The sequence below is a fragment of the Porites lutea genome, chromosome 12 (assembly GCF_958299795.1).
Source record: "Porites lutea chromosome 12, jaPorLute2.1, whole genome shotgun sequence".
NCBI classification, from domain to species: Eukaryota; Metazoa; Cnidaria; class Anthozoa; order Scleractinia; family Poritidae; genus Porites; species Porites lutea.
The window spans coordinates 22321426-22348908 of NC_133212.1; the positions used below are offsets into that span (position 1 = coordinate 22321426).

General features: G+C 38.5%; 1 protein-coding gene across 2 annotated transcripts; it reads left to right on the top strand.

The window, feature by feature from the left end:
- Positions 1-2407: 2407 nt before the first annotated feature.
- LOC140921278 (melatonin receptor type 1A-like) lies at positions 2408-16267 on the top strand. 2 transcript variants are annotated; one of them, XM_073371265.1, is made up of 2 exons: positions 2408-2573; positions 13396-16267. In XM_073371265.1, exon 2 carries the CDS (start codon positions 13442-13444, stop codon positions 14576-14578), a length of 1137 nt encoding a protein of 378 aa, XP_073227366.1. In that variant the 5' UTR covers positions 2408-2573; positions 13396-13441; the 3' UTR covers positions 14579-16267. The 2 variants fall into 2 exon arrangements, with proteins under 2 accessions (XP_073227366.1, XP_073227367.1); XM_073371266.1 differs by lacking the exon at positions 2408-2573 and adding an exon at positions 8332-8422.
- Positions 16268-27483: the final 11216 nt, after the last annotated feature.

Consider the following 27483-nt stretch of genomic DNA (forward strand, 5'->3'; position numbering starts at 1 on the left):
CGGTTATCCGAAATATAGTCAGATTGTCGCGCGCTATAATGCAACGAAGCCTCTTCAACGCAATAGCTGATAAATGTGATCATTTTTTAATTTCATCGATTACTAAGCAGGAAACTTTTTAAAACTTGAGTGTGGTGAGACGTATATTGATCGAGACTACATTTGAGAGCTGGAAGAGTGACACCTTTATGCAACTGGGGTAAGATCCGGGGGGGACTCCCGTACATTACCTATACGAGTATATGCCGCCCAACGGGGTCGTGATTTTGAAGCTCCTGATTTAGAACGGGGTATCCATTTCAGAGGCGTTTTCTAGAACGGGGTATAAAAAATTGTGGATCACGGCTTTATCTTCTGCTTAAAATTGTTGCTGATTATGAAGAAGCATTTATTTGATGTATAAGTCGAACATATAAAGAAATATCTTTTTTTTTTTTTAACAGGGCTATTTCAATTTACAAACTTTCTAGAATGGAGTATGAAAAAATTGGCACATTTCTAGAACAGGGTATCAGTTTTAGGGGGAATTCTAGAACGGGGTATAAAAAATTGGCCCATTTCTAGAACGGGGTATCAATGTTAGGGGAAATTGTTTTAGAACGGGGTGCCAATTTGGAGTCCCGGGCGGCACATACCCACCCAAAAAATACCCAAGTGCCCCCCCCCCCCCCGGGTTAAGATATATGCAAATCTGTGTTCCGCAGCATGTCTTTTAATCGATTTAAACTGCAGTAGTTTTCAAATATGTTGGAGTGACCGCCTTTCAAAGATTTCCCTCCAAATCGTAAGTATATTCCATTCTGGTCATGCATGCACTGACCCGGCACTGCAGGTCAGTCCATCGAGTTTGTCACGCAGAAGCGACAGTTAATGATATTGCTGTATCATTGAACTGTGTCGTACTGTACTCCTGTTCACCGGAAGAAGTATCCTGGCGACACACAACATGTTTGTTTCTTTCGTTATATTTTGAAGCTTTTATCATCTGTTACTCCAGGTAAATGTCAATTATAAACAGCTCAAAGGTCGCCACCCGCAGTATAAACGAAAGGTTTCTTTGTTTTTTCACTTTTTCCCCTTACTTAGTTGCCTGTGTCCTCATGTAAAATCACCTTCATACTGTGATAGTAAACAGGTAAAAAGCAATATTTTTTGTCCATTTTTTTTGTCCAATGTTTGTGTTGGTTCCACAACTAATAACTAGTGCTATAATTTCTCGTAGCAGAAACTCCGCCCTCCCCCCCCCCCCCCCCTCCATGTCCAAAGGCCTTCTAGTTTGATTATACCAAAAATAATGTTAACTCCAATGTAACATGAAATCTCCTTTTTTCATCTCAGACCTCTTGAAATACTTTTCTTTTCTTTTTCTTTTTTTTTATTTCTTCTTTTAACGTCATTAATTCCAATTAGCAAACTGTTTTCAACCTTACAATGCAACACTGAACCAAATATTCAATCCCTGAGTATGCTGACAAATTGTTCCAACAAAAATTAAAACAAAACGAAAAAATAAGAAAGAGGCTAATTTCACGATAAGGAAAAATGTGTTTAAAATATCCAATATAGCCTGGGAAAGGCAAAACTCAAGGATCTTACATAAATATCGTCTTCAGGAGAAGTCGAGGACTCTATCACATTGACATTCTTTCCTATGCTTGTATTAGCATTCTGTTATGTCACTTCTTGAACAATTCCATTCGCATGCTCGTTTGTCAAAAAATATTTCCTGTTAGAGAGTAACCCCGACTAGGACTAATTATGTAACTGCAAGAGATTCTCTCTTCGTAACTGTAGGTGACTTTGCCCCTCCCCACCCCCCGGATCTATTGAAATGCACACACAAGTAGGTTCTTCTGGTGGCGCCAATACGGCGTGACTGAGCTGCTACCATTAATGCACATTTTTATTTGCGCAAAAAACGTTCCCTCTACATATACATTGTGTGACGTTAAAGGGTTTTAAGTCCGATTACTAATTAGAAGATTAGACTTGCTTTCAACTTTGCGGACGAGCACCGTTAATTATTCATATTGTTGTCTAAACCTTGCGCGAAAAATTGATGATGGATTCAAATGCAAAACCCTATAAAACAACTAGTAATAAATACGTTAATATCATCAATTGTTGAAAATATTGGCACTTTCTAAACAAACTGCAAAGATTTGTCTCAAACGCTGTTCAGAAGAGTTCACCAAGTATCATCATCTTTTTTTAGTAATGAGGTTTCAGTTTCTTGAATGTTTTCAAGTCTCAAATTGCCTTTTCTCTAAAAAATGCCCCGTAAATAACCTTAATTATTTATTCGTGACAAACCGCATTTTTCTTTGTTTCATTAATCCCTCACCTCATTCTAAGTGCCGGAAATAATATTTTGTTGTTCGTTTAAAACCTCTAGGATGCACGGAAAAAACAATTCATACCAGGAATCCATTTTGGCGCGAGTGTTGCCCTAGGCTCTGTGTTACGTTCTTGATGGATCTGTTTGCTTTCAAGTTCTATTGATCGACCATTCGAGTAACTGAGGACTCGCAGTTAGCTACATTACAGTGTAACAACATTTAACGGAAAGAGAAGTAAGTTCTACCTATAAAATACTGTTCAGTGGCTAGCGTTTTTTTGGCTTGCAGTGCAAAACATGGGAAGGTTACGACGAAAAAACAAACCCAATGGTCCTCTTGATGGCTTGTTGACACAAACACTCGCAAAACGTGTTTGTGGTTTCATGTCGTAGATATTTTTATCAAGGTTGTTATCCTTTAGTTTGGCTGATAATCCCTTAGTATTGCGAGCGTGTTAGTTTAGCTTTGGAGGGGGCATGAAGATACGGCAATGAATGGCGAAATATGCTGAATTGTAAAAACTGTGGCAGAGCCTGCGTAACTACCCAAATGCAATCGAAATCAAAGCTTGTGGTCGTCATTTTCATAAGAGGTAAATGTAATGCATTTTATACGGTATAGAAATTGAGGACCCTCAATCGTCTATCCGGAATTGAAAGAGGCATATAAAGCCTCTTAACTTCCAAAAATATCTCGGTTTTTTATATTCCTTAGCAGAAATCGCCGCCATCTTTTTGCTTTTTAATTTATTTTACTGTCCAACCCTTTTCTTCAGCGTTATATATGCAACCTTCAGTCACTGCAGTCAAGAACATCGGCTCTGCATACCGAATCGATCGTACATGTGTATTGAAGCATGCGGATTGATTTAGTTATGAAAGTATTGGTTTTTGAAAACAGAAAAACTTCTGCTGGAATGAAATAAATAGAGCAAAACAACTGATAACCAAAAAGCACCAAACAGCCACTAGAAGTTCATGGCGAGTCTGTCAAATTTCTGACTCTAGTCAATTTTTGAACGGGAGCTTAATGGTCTATATCTGAACCAAAAGATATTTTCTGCAAGTTCATTAATGGAGGAAAAATGCTAAAGATGAATAAAATCGTCGTATACTTAAGAGTAAATCCAGATTTTTATTAAGAAGGCGCGCGCCAGAGCACTTCACTGAATTGGAGAATTCGCCAATCATCCTATTAGCATTTTTGCTTTCGGTTTTGACATCAACATCTCTTTTTCTCATATATTTGAAGTTGTTGCATAACTTACTTTATTTGCAACCTGAACAGAGCCGAAAATGGGTTCATTCTTGTGATAACGATTTTCAGCTGCTATTTCCCACAAAAATGAAGTTTAACTTGTTTGCAGCACAATAGATCATGTCATAGATAATCGCAAGAGAATTACTGGGTATAAATAACAATAAATAATCCAAAGCAAAAGAATGCCATTGTCAGCGGTCAGACTAATATGACTAATTAGCCTTTTTGTCGTATATGAAGCAAGTGATATAGACTAGCTCTGTATGCCAAAGGGGCACCCTCACTTGAGAATATGGCGATATGGGCTGTTTGATCCTTGCTCAGCAAATTCTGGGGAAATGAAGAGTTGGGTTAGCAAGCTCGTCATTGCCTTAACATAAAATGCTGACAGGGGGAACAGATGTTGGGAACAACCGATAAAACTGCTAACAATATTGTTGGAGTTGATGCTACTTGCTTTAAAAGCTTGTCTCAACATCGTCTCGACATTCCTTTTGTTGTTTTAAGTTCACGCTTTCAACTGCTTTCAACTTAAAGCGAAACTAGCTCGGCACGTACGCGCAAAGTATCTGTTTTTGCTTTTGTAATGTTAACCACCAGCTAGCTATTCACGAAAAATAAAAATGCAAGACTTTTCTGAAAAACTTTATTTGCCCCGAGCTCGTTGAACGAAAGATCTTCCAAAATCGCATTGTTTGAGGATCTATGAGTCACGTCTTACGAGGATTTAAGCGACAAATGTTTTCTTTGCCAAAAGTAGGCAATGTGAGACAACTTCAAAAAAGTGGCCATTTTGGGTGGATTTTGTCTTAGACTGTAAATGATCGGAGTACATTACATGATAAGTCGACATACTTTTGTGACGGCAGCGATAATCAAATAGTTTATGCCCTTTTTTAATGTGTACAGTAGACAGTCGTGAACAGATAGGCAGATGGCCCGTTACAGTAGCCGTTTTTAATGCTAAAATGTTTAGCTAATGGATTCTTGACACAGAACTATAAATGAAGCAATTTCCTGACCTAAGGATATGGTCTTCTTGTATCAATTTCAAACAAACTCTGGAGTCTAGAAAATGATTATGATCGGAAATGTTATCCTAATTTTGTGAATATCTAATTTACGGATAACGGGCGGAGACATTTGGAATGATTATCTGTAAAAAGGTTTTCACTGTCTGGATGATAATGTCAATATTGAACCTTCCGACCCCTCCCCCTGTCAAATATTCTAGATCCGCTTACACTGTGTCTAGCTAGGCTGAATGTTAAATGCCACCGACAGACTGTTGCTACGAAAGATTCAGCCTGACAGCATGCTTTTAAATATAATTGTTATACATGTACCGGTTACAAACAACATTACCTGTTATCGTCTGTGGTGCTCGCAATTCTGAACTTTTATTTCAAGCCGACGTTTTGCGAAAGGCGCTAAAAAGCAAACGACGACAAAATGAACTGCTGACTATTTGTGTCTTTACCACTGTAAAAATAGTCAAGGTATCAAGCTTTTTCGAAACACCTGCTCTGGCATTGTTAAATTCACTACGTTCGAGTTCGCAACGTACATATTCGCGTCGCTGCCATTGGCAAAGTCCAAAACTTGCACACTCGGAGGATAGGTAAGGTTAATTTTTGATATATTGATAGAGTTTGACCGAGCTAAAGAAATGTCTGGTGTAATTGTTGTCGAAATAAATTATGCTTCCGCTCCGGCTTTTTGTCGGCAGTCAGCCACGCCTTAAAACGTAGATATAAAGTGAAAAAGAAAGACTCGCTGCTATTTTTTTCCTCCATAGTCGGCGAAAGATACACAATAATTGCTTCTATTAGCTGGTGTAATAATGTAAATTAGCCAACGTGTTTAATAAGCGTTTTTTTTTTGGCAAAAGCTTCCATGTTGAAAGCTAGCCAGATTAAAAAAGCCAAACTTTGGCATTTCACCTTGGCCACCCCACATAAAATGATGTAAATATTTGATCGAAACCTCCTACCACGTACTAAAACACATATTTTTTTCACTGCAATTTGGCTCTGTAGGAATTGTTGTTCGCAGTAGCGCGCAGTGTCTTCCTCTTATTTGACTATAAAATATTCTGCTTATAAGAATTGATTTGATTATCTCCAACGTGACTTACTCCTCACTGAAAACTGCTCAGTCAACTTGGTAAGTGTACAAAATAATCACTGAGAATTATTTGACCTTTTGTCGTAGATTAGAAGTGACTTTTTTAAAGTTCTCGATAATTGCAACACATCGTAAAAATTTATCTACGATGCACTTGGCCTCCTTATCTTAAAAGTTGAACAAAAAAATGTGCTTCTAAACTTAATGGCTAGTATGCTCACGTTCCGGATGTCTGACATTTCATGTCTAATGAGAAAAAAATTATATATAAAATGTAAGATTTTAACAGGATTTTTAGTTTTAAAAGTAGTAGTCCAATTAGAGCACTAGAACGGGCTTTTTACGTTATCAGCCACACCTAGAAAACATGGATTTAAACCAATTATGTATCAGGTGTTATAATTTACAGTTGTGAAACAACAATGAAAAAGGAAAAGCCATCAGAAGGCGAACTCGTTTTAAAAGCTGATAACGGATTCTTCTTGTAAAAGCTACTTTCAAATATAATTTATGTAACAGACAGCGATGAAAGATAACTAAATTACAATAACCTTTTTCATTTCGTAGTCTGAACAAAAGATTAACTCAGATCAAGACACTGCCTTTCATTTATGAAAAACAAATTCAAGAGGTTTTATTCTAATGGTGACAACATAGGCTTTCGTCCACAGAATATGTGAATCAAATGTTAAAAACTGCATGCAACAAGAACATTCTATTCCTAAAAGTTTTTTGTTTTGCTTTGCTTCACTTTACATGACATTACCTATTTTGAACAATGACAGCAGAAAATGATAGCGGTAAGAATCAATTAACCAACTAATTAATAAAAACATTACATCATCTCTTTTCATATAAAATTAAGAAAATCGTGACTGAACATAAAAGCTGCAAATTACTAATTAATCAACACAGTTACAAAGCAGCAAAGTTTTTAAAGCAATATCCAAGTAATTAAATAATTAAAGTGAAACTTTATTTTAGATATCCATTCATAGATTTTCGTATAAAGATGTTCAACTTTAATCTTAATTCATTGACGAAGACAACAGACTCGTAAAAGTACTATGTGGTCTAGTAATCCTGCGTGCTTCAATGTGCAGACTGTGTAGAATACACTGTTCCCGAGGCAAGCTAGTAGTGGCTATCAAAGAAAATTTTAAATATGGCATAAACCGGCGTCAGTTTAATTTCCCACGTTTGATGTTAATGTTGATAAACTTTGGCGGCTGGTTAGTTCAAGCTTTCGTGATTTTAGGTTGATGTCGAGGTACGGAACAAACAAAAAGCGAAGCAGACATTCAAGGACACAGTTGACAAATGCGATCGTTAAACGAGGACGTGAGGAAATAGCAGTTTAGCTCATGCACGTAGACTGCAAGACAGTACGTATTTCTGCGTATTCAAGTACGCGCGATCCGCGAGCAGCCAACGAAAGGTCTGGAACGAGGCTGAAAACAGAGAGCGAGACTGGGGAGAGACTCTCGCCTCACACGCCTTACGGACGTGTGAGGCTTGCGCGCTTCGCGCTTAAGAATCTTACCCTAAGCTTCACCGATTTCTTTACTGATTTTGAGAAAAAAACCCGACTGTTTTGCAGTCTATCATGCACGCATCCCCCATTTTTCTTCTCGCCTGTAGAACCTGTATATGTAAAAATATTTGTTCCACTCATACACGTGTGTACATTCTGTCACGACGCCCGTTTATGCTGCTGACTCAGATAAAAAACTTAATCATATTATCAGCCTGAGAATTGAACAATGATTCATCACCCTTCATCTAATATTAATTGAAGTTAGTAGTAGAATGTCTTTCATACCTTTTTCAGTATGGGGTATGGATAACGGAAAAATAAAGGGGCGGGATCAGTGTTTAAAATCTATGTGTACAGATAAGCAGGTAATTTTAAGTGGACTTACATTTTTCTTAAGAAGCTTAAATATATAAATATCTTACCCCTCTTGGGCAAGCCTGATTTTTAAGTAATTTTTATTAGTATCTGTTACCATTCAACCATTTTTCATATTTTTTTGGCTCAGAAAACAAAACCATAAGTCTTCTAAGCCTAATTGTTCTTTTGGTGTTTATCCACTGAGAGACTGTCGAAAAGTCGAGATGCTTCTAAAAAGTTTATCAAAAAATTCGTCAGAAGTGATGTTAGTTGCGTTATAATGAACTGGGTGTCTTGCTACATTCATATCACTGACGGAGTGGAAAAGAGGTTCCCTTAATTCCAACTTGCGTTAAAAGACTGAAACAGACAATACTGTAAAGAGCACTTAACTTGACCCCACATATTAAGAAAACAGTCCTTTTTTTGTTCAATGTAACTCAAATGAATAGCAACGTGAAGGCCTCTAAAAAACAGTTACTCACACTCAACTCATTGTTACGTTTGAGAAACTAACCGCAGGAAAAATGCATCCTCTTTTTGTTTTTATGCGTTTTGGTTTATTCCGAATTAATACAATAAGAAGGGATTATCTTGCGTTAAGCCCTCCGGAGGAATGTGCCAGAGTTTCCATTATTAACCTGACGGGAGGTCAATAAACAGCAGTATATACCGAGAACGTACGTATCTCACCTCTTCACTTTGGCATTTGCAGAGTCCACTGCAAGCTTATCAAGGCCTACTTTTGTTTGGTTCATCATAGACCACGGAGAGGGACGTTTCTTTGTTCATAACTACATAGGTAAGACTGCTAGTCCTACTCGCTGATGTTATTTAATTAAGCAAGTGGTAAACCACTTTTCATACAGCTGTAGCTTCATCACATGTGATATGTGATTAACAAGATTCAAATAAGTTTTCTATCACTACATATCCTGCATTGTCTCAGTTTCTTCTGTCGAATTTTCAACTCAAAGCGTTATGATACGTCTTTTCATTGCACTGTTAAGTATGTGATTCTAAGAACATGCATTTACCACAGATTGCTCAGTGGAAACGTAAACTTAAAACTTTGCCTTTCCCGAAATTACTGAGAAAATTGGATGTGATGGCTAAGCACAAATATGCTAAGACAGGAAGGAAAAGAGGATTTTATGCGTTGTTTTGTTATTCAAAATTTCTGCTCTTTCCGATGTCCGCAAAAATAAGAAAAAATAACCTTGACCTTTCCAGTGCGTCTTTGTCACTTACAAAGACTTGGATGGTTGGCAACTAACTTTGAATCAGCGGAATAATTTTAATAATTATTACCAGCCAAGTTTTCTGACACAATCTTCTTGAACTGATCCAGTATGCATAACTGCCGGATTGTTTTGCGGACAGACTTCTGGACTCCCAAGGGCTTTGCTTAAAAGTTTAAGGAGAAGAATTTGTCAATAGAACTTATTAACCACTTTTTCTCATTTTCCGAAAATTCCAACGACCACCCGGAGTTATTGCTGTGACCATCCAATAGTTTTTAATTTTTTTCTGTTTTTGAAAAACTGAAGATTGTGAACGTGCCAAAATTTGGGCCTTGGTCACTACTCTGGTCACTACTGGAAGTAACTCAGGGGCACCCAACGACAATTTTCGGAAGAATATCTGTTCGGAAGACTATTTTAGATCTAGAATTTTCGAAACATTTGTTGTAAAATTTCTGGCTTGCCTGCCTCTCCTAGGATTTTCGAACATCTAAAAATGGTATAATTGCCTATTTTTAACGGATTTTTACCCTAAAAAGGTCACCTAGAATTTCGGGAGCCTTTTTTCTGGCTGATATTTTCGAAAAGGTAAGTTTTGATCCCTATAATTTTCGGATCACTAGACTTTCGGCTACAAAATCCGAACAGATGAGAAATTTTTAGGGGATAAAAATATGCCTATATCTACTGTTTAAATACTAAAATACGTTTAACAATGCTATGTTTAAGTGGTTTTGAACTATATTCTCGTTGGGTGCCCCTGGTAACTAAGCGCAGGTTATTGCCCCCGCCTGAGTGAAATTCCGAAGAGGCCGCTCTAGTAGCTCGCCGTGTAGTGAGAAAAGTACTTACAGAGAAAATATACAGTCAGTATGTCAGAAAAAATCTCGATTTGCTTGAACAGGGGCCGCATGGAATCGTTAGGTAATGCATGATGACGTTTCTATTGTTTGCGCCCGCAAGTAAGAGATGGTTAGGATGACGTAAAACCAGGAGCCTATGACGGCTTAGGTAGATTTTGTGACATTTATTGTACAGTCATGTACTGCTTTTGCGTTACGCGTTATCTGGGTGACATTCTATGGAGCAACTGTTTTGAAAGTTATGGACCAAAAAAACGTGGCACTCGTTGAGCGCGGATGAAGGTATATTTCAGTATTAGGTGCGTATAACTGTGTACATATAAACACTTAAAGAGTTTGCCGGACTCGAGTTAACAAATAATCTTTGATTGGAAACAATTTGCCAGACACTTCTCTCCCTTTGGAGGAATAAAACTCAGTCCACAAACAAGCAAGACGAGTAAATCGACGGTTAGCTTACCACTAGCAGAATGATGAACGATTACAAAAATTCGCCGACAATGCTGACTTAATCCTTGCTCACAGGTGTCCTTCTATAAAGTTAAAAAAATAATAATAATAATAACCAGAACACGCCAGCGTGAATTGATCAAACCTTCGAATCTCGAAGGCTTACTTTCCGGCAAATAAAATGAAATGTATATAAAAAGTGAAAGACAAAAAAAAAAAAAGCGAAAAATTCCTGCAACTTCTAATTACATCTTTTGTTATGGTTTAGAATAAACTACTCTCGAACTGACTGAAACTGTTTTGATTAAAGCTGTGCAAATCGAACTGAATTAATCAGTGCATGGAACCTTGAGTTTCCTATTTTTAACTCTCCTATTGTATGGAATCCATGGAATATGTGTGAAAATCTTCATTATGAATCGGTACATTTCAAGGAGCTAAACAACGAAACGATCAAGAATACTGTTGACCGACAATGTACAGAGCGGGGGCAGCTGTAGTGTCAACTATTAATAGTGGATATTACACAAGCATTTAAAGGGGAAAGCAAGGACGCAGACTTTCAGTTATCAGCAAGTTACCCAGTACATACGAATGTTGCTTGCGGTCACCCTTACATCGAAAATTAAGACTAGCCAAATGGATGAATTATCAGTTTTAAGGCGTCTTGAGCCTTCCGAACAGATATGCTACTTAACAGTTCTCGCTTGCTACTGAAACCATTTAAAGTAGCTCGTGAAAAGCAATGTCCAGATACTCTGTTAAGTCGCTCTTTGACCTTCATTAAATACTCGATGACGTTTAGAACTTAATCTTCAAATATTCCGCCCCAGCGTTAACAGCGCGTTAAACTGGGAAAAAGTCATGGAGTAATTGGGCGTGAAGAGCTATTAATACACAAAAAAGAATAAAGGTGATTTGTTTTGAAGGCGCGGTAAAGCGCCATCAAGATTTACTGTTTCACTATGAATTATTTTGATAATAATTAGAGACTCCAATAGAACTTCCAAATCTTCTAAGTCTTCTAACTGCCTGTTATCTGCCTGCAGTTTTTTATTTGATTTGAAAAAGGAGGGACAAGCACGAAAACATCCGAAGGACTTTACCATTGTCGTGATTGTCCCCTTTTCTCTTATCAGCAAAGAACGATAAGAAACTTTTTTTATCCAAAGGTGAATCGTCTGCAAAGAGGCTTTTTAAAACTAATCTCGCGTACGCCTTGATATTTATCGCTGCAGAAATTAATCTTAGTTTACCTCCCAGAGACGAACTACAATATTTTATCCTGGACTAAAAAATATTTTGCTTTTCAATGTTCAATAAAAGACTTTCAAAAAATGCCAGAATCTTTTTACGTACGCGTGTACTGTTTTTTTTTTTAGCTAAAGAGCAACGAAATGAATTATGGGATGGTAATCTAAGCCAAATGACGTCATCAGGAAATTGACAGCCGTTTTTTACTATCTTTGACTGTATTGCCTGCCTATAGAAGGATTGTGTTGTGATTTTCATGCATTTAAATCTTAAGTTTTTAACTTAATCTCACTGCGGAATAACTCTTAAATTAAACCTCAGGGCATCATCAAATGATTGAATTGAAGTTGATGTAAAGGCTTTTGTTCACGATTTTTCGACTAAGTTGCAAAACCTCACGGCATTATCAAAAGATGGCGGAATTCAAAGTGATGTAAAAGTAATTGTTCACTGAGTATGTGATTTTAGCTAGTTTAATTCAAACCACTGTCAAACTGATCATCATCTATTCATAATAAGATTCCAGATATTTCCCGAAGATTTTCTTGTCAATAAAGACGCTAATAAATTTTAAGTAGCTTATCGTCCTTTTGGCGGTAGATTTATCTATTTCCGCGGCCTTGGTGTCCGTTTGAAGTTCTAAGGCGTTTCCGTTGACTCGACACTCTTACTTTTAATAGAATAGTAAATTTTTGTCATAAGTCGACAGCCAGTTATAATTGAAACTCACCGGTTATCATCATCTTTATCACATACTTAAAGAACTTAGCTCTTGTTTTGACCAAAGTTCAAGCAGTTAATTAGACGTAAAAATGCATGTGTAGGCAAGTTTTTAGCCTGTCTACAGCATAGCAGCACTCCATATTTGTCAGTCGGCAATGCGGAGTGAACAAACGGCTCTTGAAATCTAAAGCCATGCCCAGGCAAATTCCTGCACGGCTGATATATATATAGTGGCTACATCGGTGAGTTTCTTAGATGTAATATCATCTTGCACTAGAAGGAATTAGTAGCTAAGACCTATTGAACGTGGATTTTGTCAGCTCTTCTTCCACACTCTCCAGCTTGACCTGTGAAATCTTTGAAAATTCAGTAAGTCAATTTTTCTGAAATCTTTTTCGATAATGAAGCAGTTTTAGTACGGTATTTATCAGGATGAACTAAACGTTAATGAGGAGTGGCAAGGCCTCGAGCTGTCATGGTCTCTCGTTTAACTTTTTACTGTGAGGGATTGCTTTTGAGGAATCTCCAATCTCGGATTATCGACCGAATTAGTTCACTACCTGAAAAATATTTTCATCCTTAAGCCATGAGCCTGTCACTCAAAAGCACTACAATCAAACTTTGCAAAAACACCTATTGTGAACTACAGTAGTGGAAAAAAAAACAGTATCATATCAAGGGGGAACCGCTGAAAAGCGCTTATTCTTGGATGGGCACACTATAATGTTAAACACAAACCCAACAATAATTAAGTACAAAATGGTCAGAATCAAACCGGCCTGTACAACCGCACAATAGAAAGGAAAAAAGTAAATAATCCACAGTGAAGTAGTGATTTCTTAGCCTAAGGTCTGTGGCTGTTATCTGCAGACTTAAACGCTATCCAGACCTCCTTCACAGCAAAATATACTTATTATCCTTCCCAAAGAACTAAACGGTAGCCAGCAATCTAATATACAATTAAAAAATGGGTTTAGGGTTCGGAAGAGAGAGATAAAGCTTTTCATAAATTTTAGGATGCCTCTTTTCAGGGGTTTTGAATGCACGGTCAACAAGATCAATATTTCTATAACAAAATCGCACGAGCAGCTTAAGTCATCCAGACGCGGATTTTGTTTTATTATTAATGATATTTTATGAGATTTAACCTTTTTCAAATATCTAACATATCTTGAGATTTATTTGTGTAGAATAAAGTTTCAATTAATCAACTGAATTAATCTTTGCTTTATTTTTTTCAGGTTACAGCCTCCTACGTGAAATATCTGCTACGTTATAGTGGATAGAATGCAGCTTGATTTCACTTGGTCGACCCTTGCAATTGGTTTTTTGGCTCCTGTTGTTGGCCTGATTATTCTTTTTGGAATAATTGGGAACATCCTTGTTATCATCGTTCTGTGGCAGCAACAGCGTCGATCTCGCCGGACAAGTGCAAACTTTTTCCTCATAAATCTCGCTGTTGCGGACATTCTCGCCTCTGCTAATCTAATATTTATGTTGGCGACGATCCTCAATCAAGGGGAATGGTTGTTCGGAGAGGCGTTTTGTAAAATAAATGGTTTCCTGACCGTTCTGTTGGGTGCCGCGTCGCTGTTAACACTGTGCGCTATCAGCGTAAACAGGTATTTTAAAATCGTGGAAGAGGGAAAGTATAATCTTATTTACACTAAAAGCAACACCCTGAAAATCCTAGTAGCCACCTGGTTTCTTCCATTTGTGCTATCGATTGCGCCGATATTTGGCTGGTCTGAACACGAGTACCAAGTCGGGAAATGCGTCTGTCATTTCCTCTTCGGACGGAGCATATCTTACACGCTCACATTCTCCACTTTCATCGTGGTCCTGCCTTTCAGCATTATTCTCTTTTGTTATTTGAAGATCTACAAGATTATCAAAGCGCACGGAGCGATGATCGGAAACCTTCGGCGAAGTCAGCCCGCTGTTCACGTAGAAGACATCAAAATCGCCACTACATTGTTCATTGTGATTGTGGTATTCGTCATTTGCTACATCCCCGCTAGTGTAATCAACATCCTGGACATGGCTAGCCTTGGATTCAAGATTCCTCATTGGCTGGACATGTTGTCGTTTGTTCTGGTGGTCTCTAATCATGCTAACAACCCAATCATTTACAACGCCCTCAATCGTTCTTTCAGGCAGTCATTTCGTGAGGTCTTACATATAGGATCTTCTGGAAGGCCGCGAGCTCCAAGCAGAAGCGCTAGCAGAACCAGTTCTAAAAACACTATCCCGCGTGGCTTACAAGCCAACGGGGTGATGCAAAAACCTCCCAGCAATCCTTGTTACCAACACTCGAACTCCTCAAGTGAAAAGTATACTCCTGAGATCATTGAATACGAGGACTATAATCACGACGAGAAAGTTCCGGGAACATGTTGTCCGCACAAATCTTCAGATTGTTAAACTCTAATCACCCAACTTGGACAATTTTAATGTCTATATCTTGATTTGATGGTTTTTAGCTTGTTATCTGTAGATTCGGGGGACTGGTTTGAATGACGTAAATATCAGTCTTGAATAAAAATTATGTAATATATTACTGATTATGTAAGTGACCAATTTTGGAAACTAAGCCACCTGACTGGTTGTGATGAGTATTGTCACTTGGTGTACTGCTATCTCTATTTCCTTTTCGATTATTTGAGCTAGAAAGTCAGTGAACAAGTGATAAAACTGTACCTTCTGGAAAACGTTGGAAAACTTGACGAGCAGTGAAGGTCAAATCTTGTTACCAGGTTTCTCTAGATCTCTGCTAACCTGAATCCTTTCATCTACAGGGCCTCATTGATATCAACACTTTATGCTGAGGAGGTTATACCGGCTTAAAAACATTTATTAAAACGGTTGGCTTTTCTATTAGAAAATGGAAGAACCCTGCCCATTCCTAGGGAAGAGGTTGGTAGCCCACGACACCCTCGTTCAAACATTGCATCGAGCGGTAGAAGAGTGTAGAGAAGTGTAAAAAGCTAAAAAGTTGCTAACTGCAACTAAAATAAGGGGGAAAAAACAGATAGATTCTATAGGCTATTTATGGCGCTTACATAGGTAACGATAAATATAAAAGAATTTTCTCAGTTCTTGAAAATAGTTGCAGGACATTTTTGTTTAAAACAACCAACTGCGACCCTTAGAAAGAAGATGGCTAGTCATTTTATTTAACTTTAAGCTTCAGTTTATAGAGCATGATCCAAAACTGTACAAAGGCATAAGAATTCTTGAATTGTAACTAATTTATGTAAAAAACTCTAATTTTTTATTAAGAACTTTGACTGAGGCCCTGTCCACAGGTATCCGTTTTGATATGAAAACGCAACTTTTTCTTTACGGATACGGCTTGAAAACGATCAATGAAAACGGAACTTTTCGAAAACGCTCTCCAGAGTGGAACTTTTTGAAAACGCTGTTTTCGCGTGTATGTGTTTACAGACGAAAACGGAACTTTTCGAAAACGCTGAGGACACACTATCAGTTCCAATCCACTCCGCGCAATATTAAAAACTTATTCTGAAGATGGCGGACGGGCGCTTCCCTTTCTTGTCTCTTATACTTGGGCTTATTTCTAACCTAATTGCGTATTTTCAAGGAAATTTGGCTTTGTTAATTTTTAAGCTGATTTTTCCAGGATGTGGCAGAACATTATCAGGTTACTTTCGCTACCGGTGTCAAGAGGCAGAAGGTTGGATTTTCCTTAAGTTTGACTTTGTTTTGCCCTGATTTTGACATCTTAGTCTGTTTCTGCGACTTTGAAGAACGTCACAACAATATAAGCCCACACCAAAGAAATTCAAAGATGGCGCCAATTTGTTATTTCGCGGCTCATAACAGCAAACACGTATGCGTGAAGCATGCACAGTCGTGTAAGCTATCGTTTTCTGAAATCGATTTATCGTATACGTATGGACAGGCGAAAACGCTACGATCTTACGAGTGGACATGAAGTTTTTTGAAAATGGAGAAAAAAAGTTGCGTTTTCAAACGAATACGGATACGTGTGGACAGGGCCTGAGTGACTTTCTCCGGAGACAGAGGAATAAAAAAGATATTATTTTAGTGTAATATATGACAAAAAATAAAACAGATTCAATGAAACAAGTTGTTATAAAAAAATAATCACTTAACTTAAGCTGTTTGCGTTACGTTGGACAAAGTCAGCTTTCGGGACCGCGCTGACCTGGACACTAGTAAAGGAAGAGCGTTTACCGGCCTACCCCATATAAGGGAATCCGCATCTCGGAATCTGGGAAATTCGGAATCCTGGGCTTTGAAATCCGGAATACAGCTCAAGAAATCCGGAATCCCACAAACAATTGGAATCCTGAATCCAAGCCGGATTCCGGAAACTGAAAAATTTTTGCTTGCTGAAATTCGGAATCCTGGGCTTTGGAATCTGGAATACAGCTCAAAGAAATCCGGAATCCCACTAACGATTAAAATCCAGACTGACAAGATGACTGAAATCCAGTATCTGGAATCCAGACAGAATCCACGGAATGTCTTGGATTCCCTTAATTGGCCAACTGGCACTGACCCAAAATCAACTTGGGTGCCCCTCTGTTTTATCTTATTTGGTTAAAACATAGTTAGTAGAGGAGACTGATTAGGAAACCCGGCAAAGATCAAAGTTGAAAACAATGGTGCTGTAGGTTATGTTGGAAGCTCCCTGACCGCTCACAATCCTTTGTTTTCTGTTCACAAATTATGACTGAATAAATTAATGCAATGTTTCTATTCGTCTATAACCTCAAAATGATAGGAATGCTACTGAACGTTGTGCACGGTCAGGTCCAAAAAAGCTAACAAAAATCCTATAACAAAGGGTTTCCCAACCATTCCACTTTAGGTTGAGTTTGATCGTCCGGGTCAACGTAGTCCTGAATAGGACTGTTGTTGTTGACAGTGACTGACGTTTCGACAACCTGTGCGGTAGTCATCTTCAGAGTCAAAGTGAGTTGTATTACGTCAGTTGATGGTATTATACTCTTGGTTATTGGTCATCTGTCGGTTAAGCCGTGATGTTATTGGCTATGAAGACTCGTAATCAGTAATTGGTGCGTTTCGATCCGTCTATCGTCACAGTTAAACAGTCATCAATTGTTAGTCAAATTGTCATTCAATTGTCAATTGTCAATTGCTTTCATGAAATTGTTCACGATAGATGGTGCTTACATTAAAGCGTTCGGCAACGTGAAAATGGCTTAGAACGCGGTTTTGTTAAACACTCTCTAAACTTCGTTTAAATAACTGGACCTAAATGTGTGAAAGTTAGTGGTTAATGTTACTTGGTCATGCAGGTTAGCATCTGCAGACAGTGCACTATCGCGCAATAACTTGAGCTGAAGACTCTAGGGTTTTTTTCTTGCGTGTGGCGGGATGCTTCGGTGTCGGCCGCAATCTTTGGCCGGCCGAAGGCCGATTGACCGAAACCTGAAACCACGCATGAAAAGTCTCTGGCACCCAGGTTTCACTTTCTACGCAGCTACGCACATTTCGTCGTAATTTTAAGAAGTCGGCCATCTTGAATCTTGAATCTTGTATTTCTGTCCCATTAAGAAAATTTTAACCTTAAAAATGATAGCAAGGATCCTAGAAATTCAAGTTTTGGGAACAACTTTATTAGTCATTTAGTATGAACAAAAAACTATCTTGAAAGTATTCAAGAGAGAGTCCGCTTACATGGAGCTAACGAGGTTTGGCGCCTGGTACTTGTTTTCCGGCTACTTGTTTAAAAATTATAAACTTTCAAACTCAACTAGTCGATTGTGCTTTCAATAATGAAAGAGACCGTGGAAAGTTTTTCTTGATGACGAGACAGATTTCCTTTTTTCTTATCAGGAAATAGTATAATGTTCCCAGACGGAAGACCAGGTTGATCGCATATGAATTGGAGCTTCGAGAGCGATGACGGCGGATTTTTCAAGGGCTTCCGATAGGCGATCGATTTCAAATAATCTGGTTGAGTTTGTTTTCTTTGCGGGAACCAAGATTTGAAATTATGAGTCACATCCGCTGGTGAAGATGCGTCTTAATGTTCGTGACGGCAAACGTTCACAACCATAGGAAATACATAACCGACAAGTCTTTTTTTAGATGAGAGCAAAAAAAACAACAACAACAAATTCCATTTCACAAAAAATGTCCAAAGGTAAGCTGGCCAACTAATGGAAGAGCTTCATTTCGTACACCTTTCCTTTTACTAACTATATGAAGTGCACAGGCCCAAAGGCTGCATCCACTGACTCCAGAAGTGTACGTCAAACTGAGTTACAACCAAACAAACACCACCTTATGCAAGAAGAATGCGGTCCCCCCCCCCCCCCCCCTCGGGCGGATCCAGGGGAGGGGCCAAACTGAGGCCCGAAGGGCAGAAAATTTGTTTCTTAGGCCGGGCCCCCACCGGACCCTTCAGGGTCTGTATGACCAGCCCCCTCCCCTCTCCTCCTTATCTGAAGGTCTGGATCTGCTACTGAAACAAGATGATTTTTATTACAAGGTTAACAAAATCATGTCTTCGTATCAAAAGTTACTTTAAGTTAGTTTCGGTAAGTATTGAAGTTTTACACTTTTCGACATTAAGTCTGGGAATGTTGATTAGTCATGGGGAAATCCCATAATCGTCTTGGAAGGTCTATTTTTGAAACCACTTTCTGCTAACTTGTTAGACTAAGCTTGGATATAAATGAAGATAGATCAAAGTGATTTTATTAGAGAATCAAAGAGCATGACTAGGGTTATATGATAAGCCTGGACTCAGACCGCCCGAAAGCGCTTCAGAAAACCGTGTAACGCGCTACCGCGCGGCAGACGAAAGCCCATCAATCTATCTGTGAGGAGGGAACAGCATAGTTAGATTTTTAGGCTACAGTAGGTAAGCCTAGATGACCATGACTTAAACCAAGCTTTGAACCAATGCTCGTTATCTTGCAAAATCTGGGATCAACCACTCTATACCTTTGTTTGAAGTGATCACTTAAGATTTCCCTGACACTTAAGTGAAGACTGAAGCACTTAGACAAGTATTCCAGCGAACAGGATGGTTGACCATCGGCATCTATTGAATCAGTGATTACTGAGAGCCAAATACGTCGCTTTTTTATATGGCTCACTTCTTTCGCTTCTGACCTCAGAATAGTTCCATCTACCCCCCACTCCCCCTCCGGGGGGATACTCAACAAAGTTTTATGCGAGTAGGCTTCGCCCCGGTGTCCAACCTCTCATTATTTTATATACCAATTTTGAATTCAAAGAAAAAGGCCTCTTGCGCTAGTTTAGAACTTTGCATCCCTTTTAACAATTCTAAATGCACTGACTTTAGATTTGAATAAATTACAAAAACCACAGCGTTTTCTCGACTTTTTCATAGCCATTAGATTACATCTTTTGGCTCTCTTGGGCCTTTTTATAGACCAAAATGTCAGATTTCCCTACCCTCTCATATACTTCCACCAGTGAAATTCCTACCCTTTCATATACCTAAAGCCTAAAAAAGTACCCCTTTCGGGCGGAGCCTCCCCGTATAGGCAACCCCCTCCGGGCACCATTCCACACTTAACTATAATAAAATGGCACTTTCAGAGGTGCTGCAAGAGTCTCCCATTGTTAGAAAGAAAGGAAGATTCGCACCTTTATAGAAAGTCTATAAATTTACAAATTATAGACATTTTATTATCTCTATAAAGGTCCAGTTTTTCCGGTTTATTTTTCTTCTCATACATGCACACTTGCACTGCTGTCATAGCCTGCCCTAAGAATAACCCTTGCCACAGGATTTTATAGTTTCTGCCCTTTGTCTGACCAGGTGATTGCTAAGTCCATCCCAGACTACACTACAATAATACACAACAAGAAATGGAACACGAACTCAGTTTCTGTTTGGAATAATTTGTGATGACTTTTTTGGACAAAGCAAACATCCGACAACCTTTCACTTGCCATGTGAGCTCATTTCATGTGGTTGATTCGTTCATCGAGTTAGAAAAATAGTAAGACCCTCCTACACTGATCTTCAGTCTACCGAACCTACTAGAATGCTTCGCACAGCACTAAACGTTTCCGGAAGGGACCACGTTGCAAATGAAGATCTGTACGGTAACCTCCCAAACGTTTCTAGCAAGATCAGGGAAAGAAGAATGAGAGTAGCTGGGCATTTTGTTAGAGACAAAGAGGAGGAGGCATCGAAGGTTGTGTTGTGGCAGCCATAACACGGACAAACTAAGAGAGGAAGAGCTAAGACCACGTACACACACACTTTCGGCTTGAAGACACCGGGTTCGCCACTAACGGAGAACTCAGAACGGTAATGCTAGACCAAAGTGACTGGAGATGGAGAATTCATGTTGTCCGATCTGGCGCTCGATCAAACCAACTATACTAACTAGCTAACTAACTAACTAACTAACTAACTAAATAACTAAGTATTACTAAGTAAGTAAGTAAGTAACTAACTAACTAACTAACTGACTAACTGACTTACTGATTGACTTACTAACTAACTAACAAACGACTATGGCAGTGCTTACACCCAAATACAATCCTCTTCGATGCAAAAGTTTGCCGGGGGTCAGAAAGTTCACAGTTTAATGCCACGCAGGGATATATTCCGACTTCAGATTCCCAATGATAGCTACAGCTTACAGAGAATCTGATTGGTAGAAGGCTATGTGTTGCACGTCAGGTAAACTTGACTCTGTGAAAAATAACCGGAACCATCAATCTAATTAATTAAAATAAATAAGGTATTATCGTGTTTGTTGATGTCTAGTCTTACAATCAGTGTATAAAGTAGAGAGGAGAATGCAAGAATTAATTGATTTTGTTAAAAGCTGCTATCAGCAAGTTGTGCTGTTTTTCTTGTTCGAGTGGGACATTTGGACCACCACCACTGAACTAATATGCTTATCCAGGTCTATCTAGTAGGATTTTTTTTAAAAATATCCCTGATCTGATGACTTTATGACCAAAAGATCAATCTAAATGTAGTAATTAACCTCCAAAAAAAAAATTAAAACAATATCTTTGTTTATTTTACTGACACCGACAAAAGTTGAGCTCAATCTTTTTCACCGCCCTTGGTAAAGCTGATCGGAAAACAGATCGGCAAAGAATAAAATGGCTTTTCTAGAAAATCAAGGCTTTAATATTTAACGAGTTGAATAACACACAGTAGAGTCAACGTTCGCGTGCCAACGCCTCTTCGATGTGGACCCTAAACGGTTAGTGAACTACATTGTAGCCATCTAGAATTTTACTTATAAGTTGTAACTATCAATTGATCCTCTCTGGAATGACGGATCTCATTATAAAATGAGAAATACTTGAAATAGTGTCGGAAGAGTAACAAAGAAAGGCTCATGCTGATTTAAGCTCCTAGTACCTTCTCACATAACGAGCACGAAAGAAATTAAGGACCAACTTTTACGAAAGAAGCCGAGCACTACATTCATAAGAGTTACCAAGAAACTGTTAACTTCGAAGGGTGTGTGCTTTTTTTATCTTTTTGATAAGGGAGCGTGGAGTGGGTATCGTTGGAAGCCAGTCCATTGACAGGTGACAAAATCTTTTTTTTTTTTTTCACTTTTAAGTCAATCTAAAACAGTTTGAAGGACACGGGCGTTTTCTTTTCTCCTGAGTAAAAGCCAGATAGTTTCTACGAATCTTCTAGTGCACACAACCTATTGGGCACTGACAACTGATGATATTACCACACAGATATCTCTCTGAAGCAAAACCAAGAAATAACAAATCCAAAATAACTGACTGAATTCTAAAACGATTGTGAACGATTTAGTTCCAACCACGTTAAAATTTGCTATTGTTAATGTTTCAGAATTCTAGTGCCAGCCTCCGACGGAACATGATAAAATACATAAACCTTAAGACATAAAACATTACGAAAATGAAAGAAAAGAAACTGACAAAACTAACAGGCAGTGCCAAATTGATCATAAGAAGACTTAAAATGCTTGACGACAGTCAATTGACCTTCTACGGTGATCAAGGAATCGAAGGCAGCTATATATGTTTAAACTACAGCAGCTGATTAAATGCATGCATATTCGCCATATTTTTTCCAAGGGACCATACCGTGAATATAGAATCTTCTTCAGAGTATACCCATCGCGTGGATTTTCTTAGTGATATGTTTTTGACTGAGCGCAGGTTCCGGCTTCCTTCTGTTACTCAATATTCCTTCGTCCTCTTGCACTTTGGTAAATTAATTTTCATGTGACCCTCCGGCAACTTAAAATAACTTTCCACTTGCTTCTGATTGAGCAATTTATGCTGCATCAGTCCAGGCCGTAACTACCAAACACATCTAAAAAGGAACATAATTTTGCGTTCATCGGATCGAGGTATCGCTCGTATTTTGGCAAACCCTAAACTCGAGTCAGTTATACATTATGAACAACAATGGTGATTGCTGACCGTGTTGCATGATATCTGGCATCTTATATTTAGATTCTTTAATTGACAAAAGTGCTCGCAGGAAGGAAATGCTGACTAATGGCAGACACTTTTAACTCTGTAAATTGCCACTAAGACTGCGCCGTTTCTAATACACTGGCATTTGCCTTTCCGTTCGATGACTCAAGCACCAACTCGACTTAACGAAACCATGCAGAGAGGATCGAAGAAGAAGCGATCAATTCTGAAATTCAGTTTCATCATGCACAACAGGAGCTGTTGTGATAGCCGTCGAGAACAGTTCTGTTTGCTTTCTTGGGCATTTTGAAGAAATGCCTTTTTGTGTTCGCTTAGCACAAGCAATTCAGCAGTTTGACGCAAGAGGGATCGAGTTCATTACCGCAGCCCATTACACGAGAGGCATATACGGTACATACATACGGTACGTAAACAGTCGGCAGCCATGACAAAACATGTTCGAACGTTGCTGTATGTGCTGCAATAAGCAGTTACACCAGCTAAAATTACTACTAATAATAGAAAGGACAACACAAATTTAGTTCAGGATCAACCTTTTTATTTAAAAATATATCTCAGTGCTATCTGTTGTAACTTGTAGTAGTATTTCACTGCAGTCCACAGACTGAAGGTTAATAGTTTCAGATGCTATTTATATAACTATTGTTTCTAACAGATAAATCCACTTTCAGCCCACACAAAATACTCGGCTTTCGGCCCTGAGTGTGCGGTATAAACGATTGTTTGCTGGAGAGCTGAGTCCATTTTTCTGTCAAGCAGTCTGCTACACCGGCCCCTGAGTGCACAGGACTGCAGGATGATTTTATACTGTGATATACGAAGTATTTTGTGAAAGAGGTCTTTGATGCTTCGACAGAAGGCTTTATGTCTCAATCATAGCGAGGAGCCAGTTTCACTGGTTCTTCACATGCTATAGCTTTATTTGAAAGCCGTGAATTTTCATTTTTATGGCCGGGATGGCGAATTTAATTCGGTAAGGATGGCGGGGCCGTTTTCATGCTTGAGTGTGAAAACTTTTCAGAACACCCAGTAAAGCTCTTCGAGAGTGTAGAAGATTGCAACTTAGCTCAAAATCCCTGTACTATATGATAATTAATTTTGGGAAATTTACATCAAGTAATGATGTATATTAAATTGGTTGAAGCCAGACTCTACGGAATACGGATCTTTTAAATTGTTTGACTTTTTATTTCCGAAATAATGTTACTAACAGCATGAGCCATTGAATTTTAATTGTGAATTGCTATGAATCATCAGTATCAGTGTGTCAAGGACATCTTCAACTGAGGATAGTTAATTGAAATTGTAGCACCTCTTAAACGTTTGTGTATGTTCAGTAGGAATGTCGACCCCGTTGTCCTTATGAAAGACTACTAACTCTTAAGCAAGAGCCATGCTCTTTGCACTAGCCATTTTCTGCTCAGAGGCTTTAAAGTCGTTTGATACTGTATGACCCTTTACAGTGATTTCGAAACGCCTGTAAGAGCCACCTTAAGCTGATAGTACAATTTTAATATAGTAGGTTAATAGTTTCAGTAATTTAGAAAATACTTGATGGAAAGATACGGTTTGCAAAATGTGCACTGTTTCATGCACCTCCCAATCCTAATCGTGATGTCACTGGAATATCGCAGCTCAGTTTATTATCATTGAGAGCACTGCTTTGAGAGAAAACACATCTAAACAAGGATGCAATAATATTTTTCTTCTTCATATTCTTGTAAATACATGAGAAATGTATCTAACCTAGTTACTGAGCAAACTATGAGTCACGGATATACTGGAACTAAATCATGAGTTTATGATATGCTGTGAAGATGTCTTTCTTTCTCTCTACCAAGCAAAACTGGGTTCTATAATGCAACTAGAAAGAAGATTGATTTTGTAAATAGTACTATCAGCTTAAGGTGGCTCTCACAGGCGTTTCGAAATCAGTATAAAGGGTCATAGAGTATTAAACGACTTTAAGCCTCTGAGAAAATAGCGAGCGCAATTGAAAGATATTACCTGAAGCATTTCGTGCTATCTAGACAACGCTCTGGTGTACGTAGCGAAACTTGTTTTTCGTTTCTGGCAATGGAACGTTTTAAAAAAAATGAACCAATCGAAGCATGAAGTCGGATGGTAGCTCCAGTCTTTGTACTGAGGACAATGAAAATTGCTTAGTTTAGGTTAGCCTGCAAGCATCAAGCTCTCCATAATGGCGAATGAAGCGATCTGCGCGAGATGTGCCTACGATCTCACGATATATCCCCCATATAGAGCAGAGCTTGGTCGCAGCCGGCCGCTATGTTTAAGTTTGAGTCGAGTTTGTCGACCACTTAAACTGAAGGCTCTGTAGAGCGGTATACATGTGCTTTCTTCTGACACACTCTTTGTGAGGCTACAAGAAGGGATGAGTCTCTGTTTGCAGTATTCAAATGGAAGTAGTCGAAATGAAGAGCTTTTAATTAAGCTCTTCAGGTGGTCAGTCGTAATTCATTGAGTGGATGTTTTGAGACTTACGTTTAATTCTACGGAAAAAACCTAAGAGGATGATACAGCACAACCGAGGATTGAGGACTTCTCTGAATTCTAAACATGTGCACCAATACTGGTAGTACTAGAGATTAATATCGTTTCTTGAATTTCGGTAACTGTTGTCGAAACTATGAAAGGTACATCTGGCAACATGGCGTCTACCTGCAACTAGTCCACCCGTAGTTCGTACTGGAAAATTCGTAAGCCGATGATCGTAAGATTGTGCCGGCGTGATACAGGCGACTTAGGACTGAAGAATTTCAAACTTTCGCTTTCTCCCCAGAGAAGTAGCAGACACATTGAAGAGCACCAAGCAGTATTGCTCAATTGCACAGGATACACTTTTGTAGGATTTCTTAAACTAGTTCGAATACTAAGACTGTCCTCCACAAGGTAAATATGTCCAGTGCCACACCTTCGCCAAAGAATACCACCCTCCCGCTTCTCATGGCTTTAGTTTGAAACATTCGTATTTAGAACAGAGCTTAGTTCATCAGGCAGTGGACAAACAGTTAAATATGCATTACCATCTCTACTAAGAGAAAGGTTCATTATGTCGATACAGTTAGCGAATAAGTGCTTACTTTTGTGATTTCACATCATTACTATCTTGATAAAAAACTGATTGACAAATCTTTTTACGCTAGGAAAAAAACCACACAAGGCTTGCTAATCGTTAGAATTACATTAGAATTTCGTAAACAAAGCTACAGAAGTAATGCAGACAGCATGCAGAGGCCTCGCTTGTATATCCACATTGTGTGTACTGATTCATCACACCCAAGAAGGTTTCGATCCCACTGATTTCTTCTGACCAAACCTTACAGTCAAGCAGTAGATTTATACAGGAAATTTTCTAACCGACTTCACCTCTTTGCTTTTTTTGTATTACAATTTTTATTGTAAAACATAAAAAACAGTAACACTTAACTTTAAGACAAACATAATAGCGTGACTACTGCCGTTGAGTCAACACGACAGGGTGGCAAGTAGTTGAGGCGGCTTCCTGCTTACAAATTTATACGAACAAATCATGCAATACAATATCAAGGCTCAAGTCAAAAGAACTCAGTTGCAAAGTCACTATAATGCCACCAACTTGCCTGAAAACTGAATTCATTTCCCCCCTTTGGTGGTCGCTTTTAATAATGACCTTGCTCATCGCTGCGTGGTCGATCGTCGCGTTGCTTTGTCATGAAAACCGCCCGCTATAAGGGCTTTGCTGTCCGTACGAAGCAAGCATTCTTGACAAAGAGGCTCCATGTGAACAGCCACAGCATAAGGTTTCCTTCCAAGTCTCGCCTTAACAATAATCGGTATTCTGATCATTGCATGTTCTCGGTCCCAAAGTACAGGGGCACGCAACGACAATTTTCGGAAAATATCTGTTCGGAAGACGATTTGAGATCTAGAATTTTCGGAACATTTTTTGTAAAATTTCTTGCTTGCCTGCCTCTCCTAGGATTTTCGAACATCTAAAAAATGGTATAATTGCCTATTTTTAACGGATTTTTACCCTAAAAAGGTCACCTAGAATTTCCGGGAGCCTTTTTTCTGGCTGGAATTTTCGAAAAGGTAAGTTTTGATCCCTATAATTTTTGGATCACTAGACTTTCAGCTAGGAAATCCGAACAGATGAAAAATTTTTAGGGGATAAAAATATGCCTATATCTACCGTTTAAATACTAAAATACGTTCAACAATGCTATGTTTAAGTGGTTTTGAACTATATTCTCGTTGGGTGCCCCTGAAAGTAGGTAGACAATATTGCCAGCAGATGTAGAGAAACACATTACGGTCCTAATTATAAGGAGAACGAAATTCGAAAATATATAGGACTATGACAAGACTCGGTCAAAGCTCCACCTTCTACGGAAGGATGGGAGCAGTGAACTGACGTGTATTCTTTATCCTTTAAAAACACCATGCTCTATTTTGGTGCACTGACTCAATTAACCCTAGCTTATCATTCTGTTACAGTATATGGGTGACAATTAGGTTAGAATATTTTGATATTTCGCCCGGACATTACCTAAAAAAAAAAAAAAGACTTATTTTCAGTTACCTGTCATCAAAATGTAGCAAATGGTTGGATCACATTCACATAATATTCACCTTCTTTTTTTAAAAGGAAAAAAATCGATAATTAAAATACAAATTACTGTTACTTCGTGGGACCACGCACGCTCTTTTCTCGTGTACATATCATAAACAATGTTCTTTCGTTCACTCATTTGTAGACAGAGAAGTTTAACAAATATACGAGCAACTGATATCGAACGATTACGGGGTGTGTCTGAGTAGGTTTTTTTCCAAATCACAAAGACAGATAGCTCGATTTAGTGATT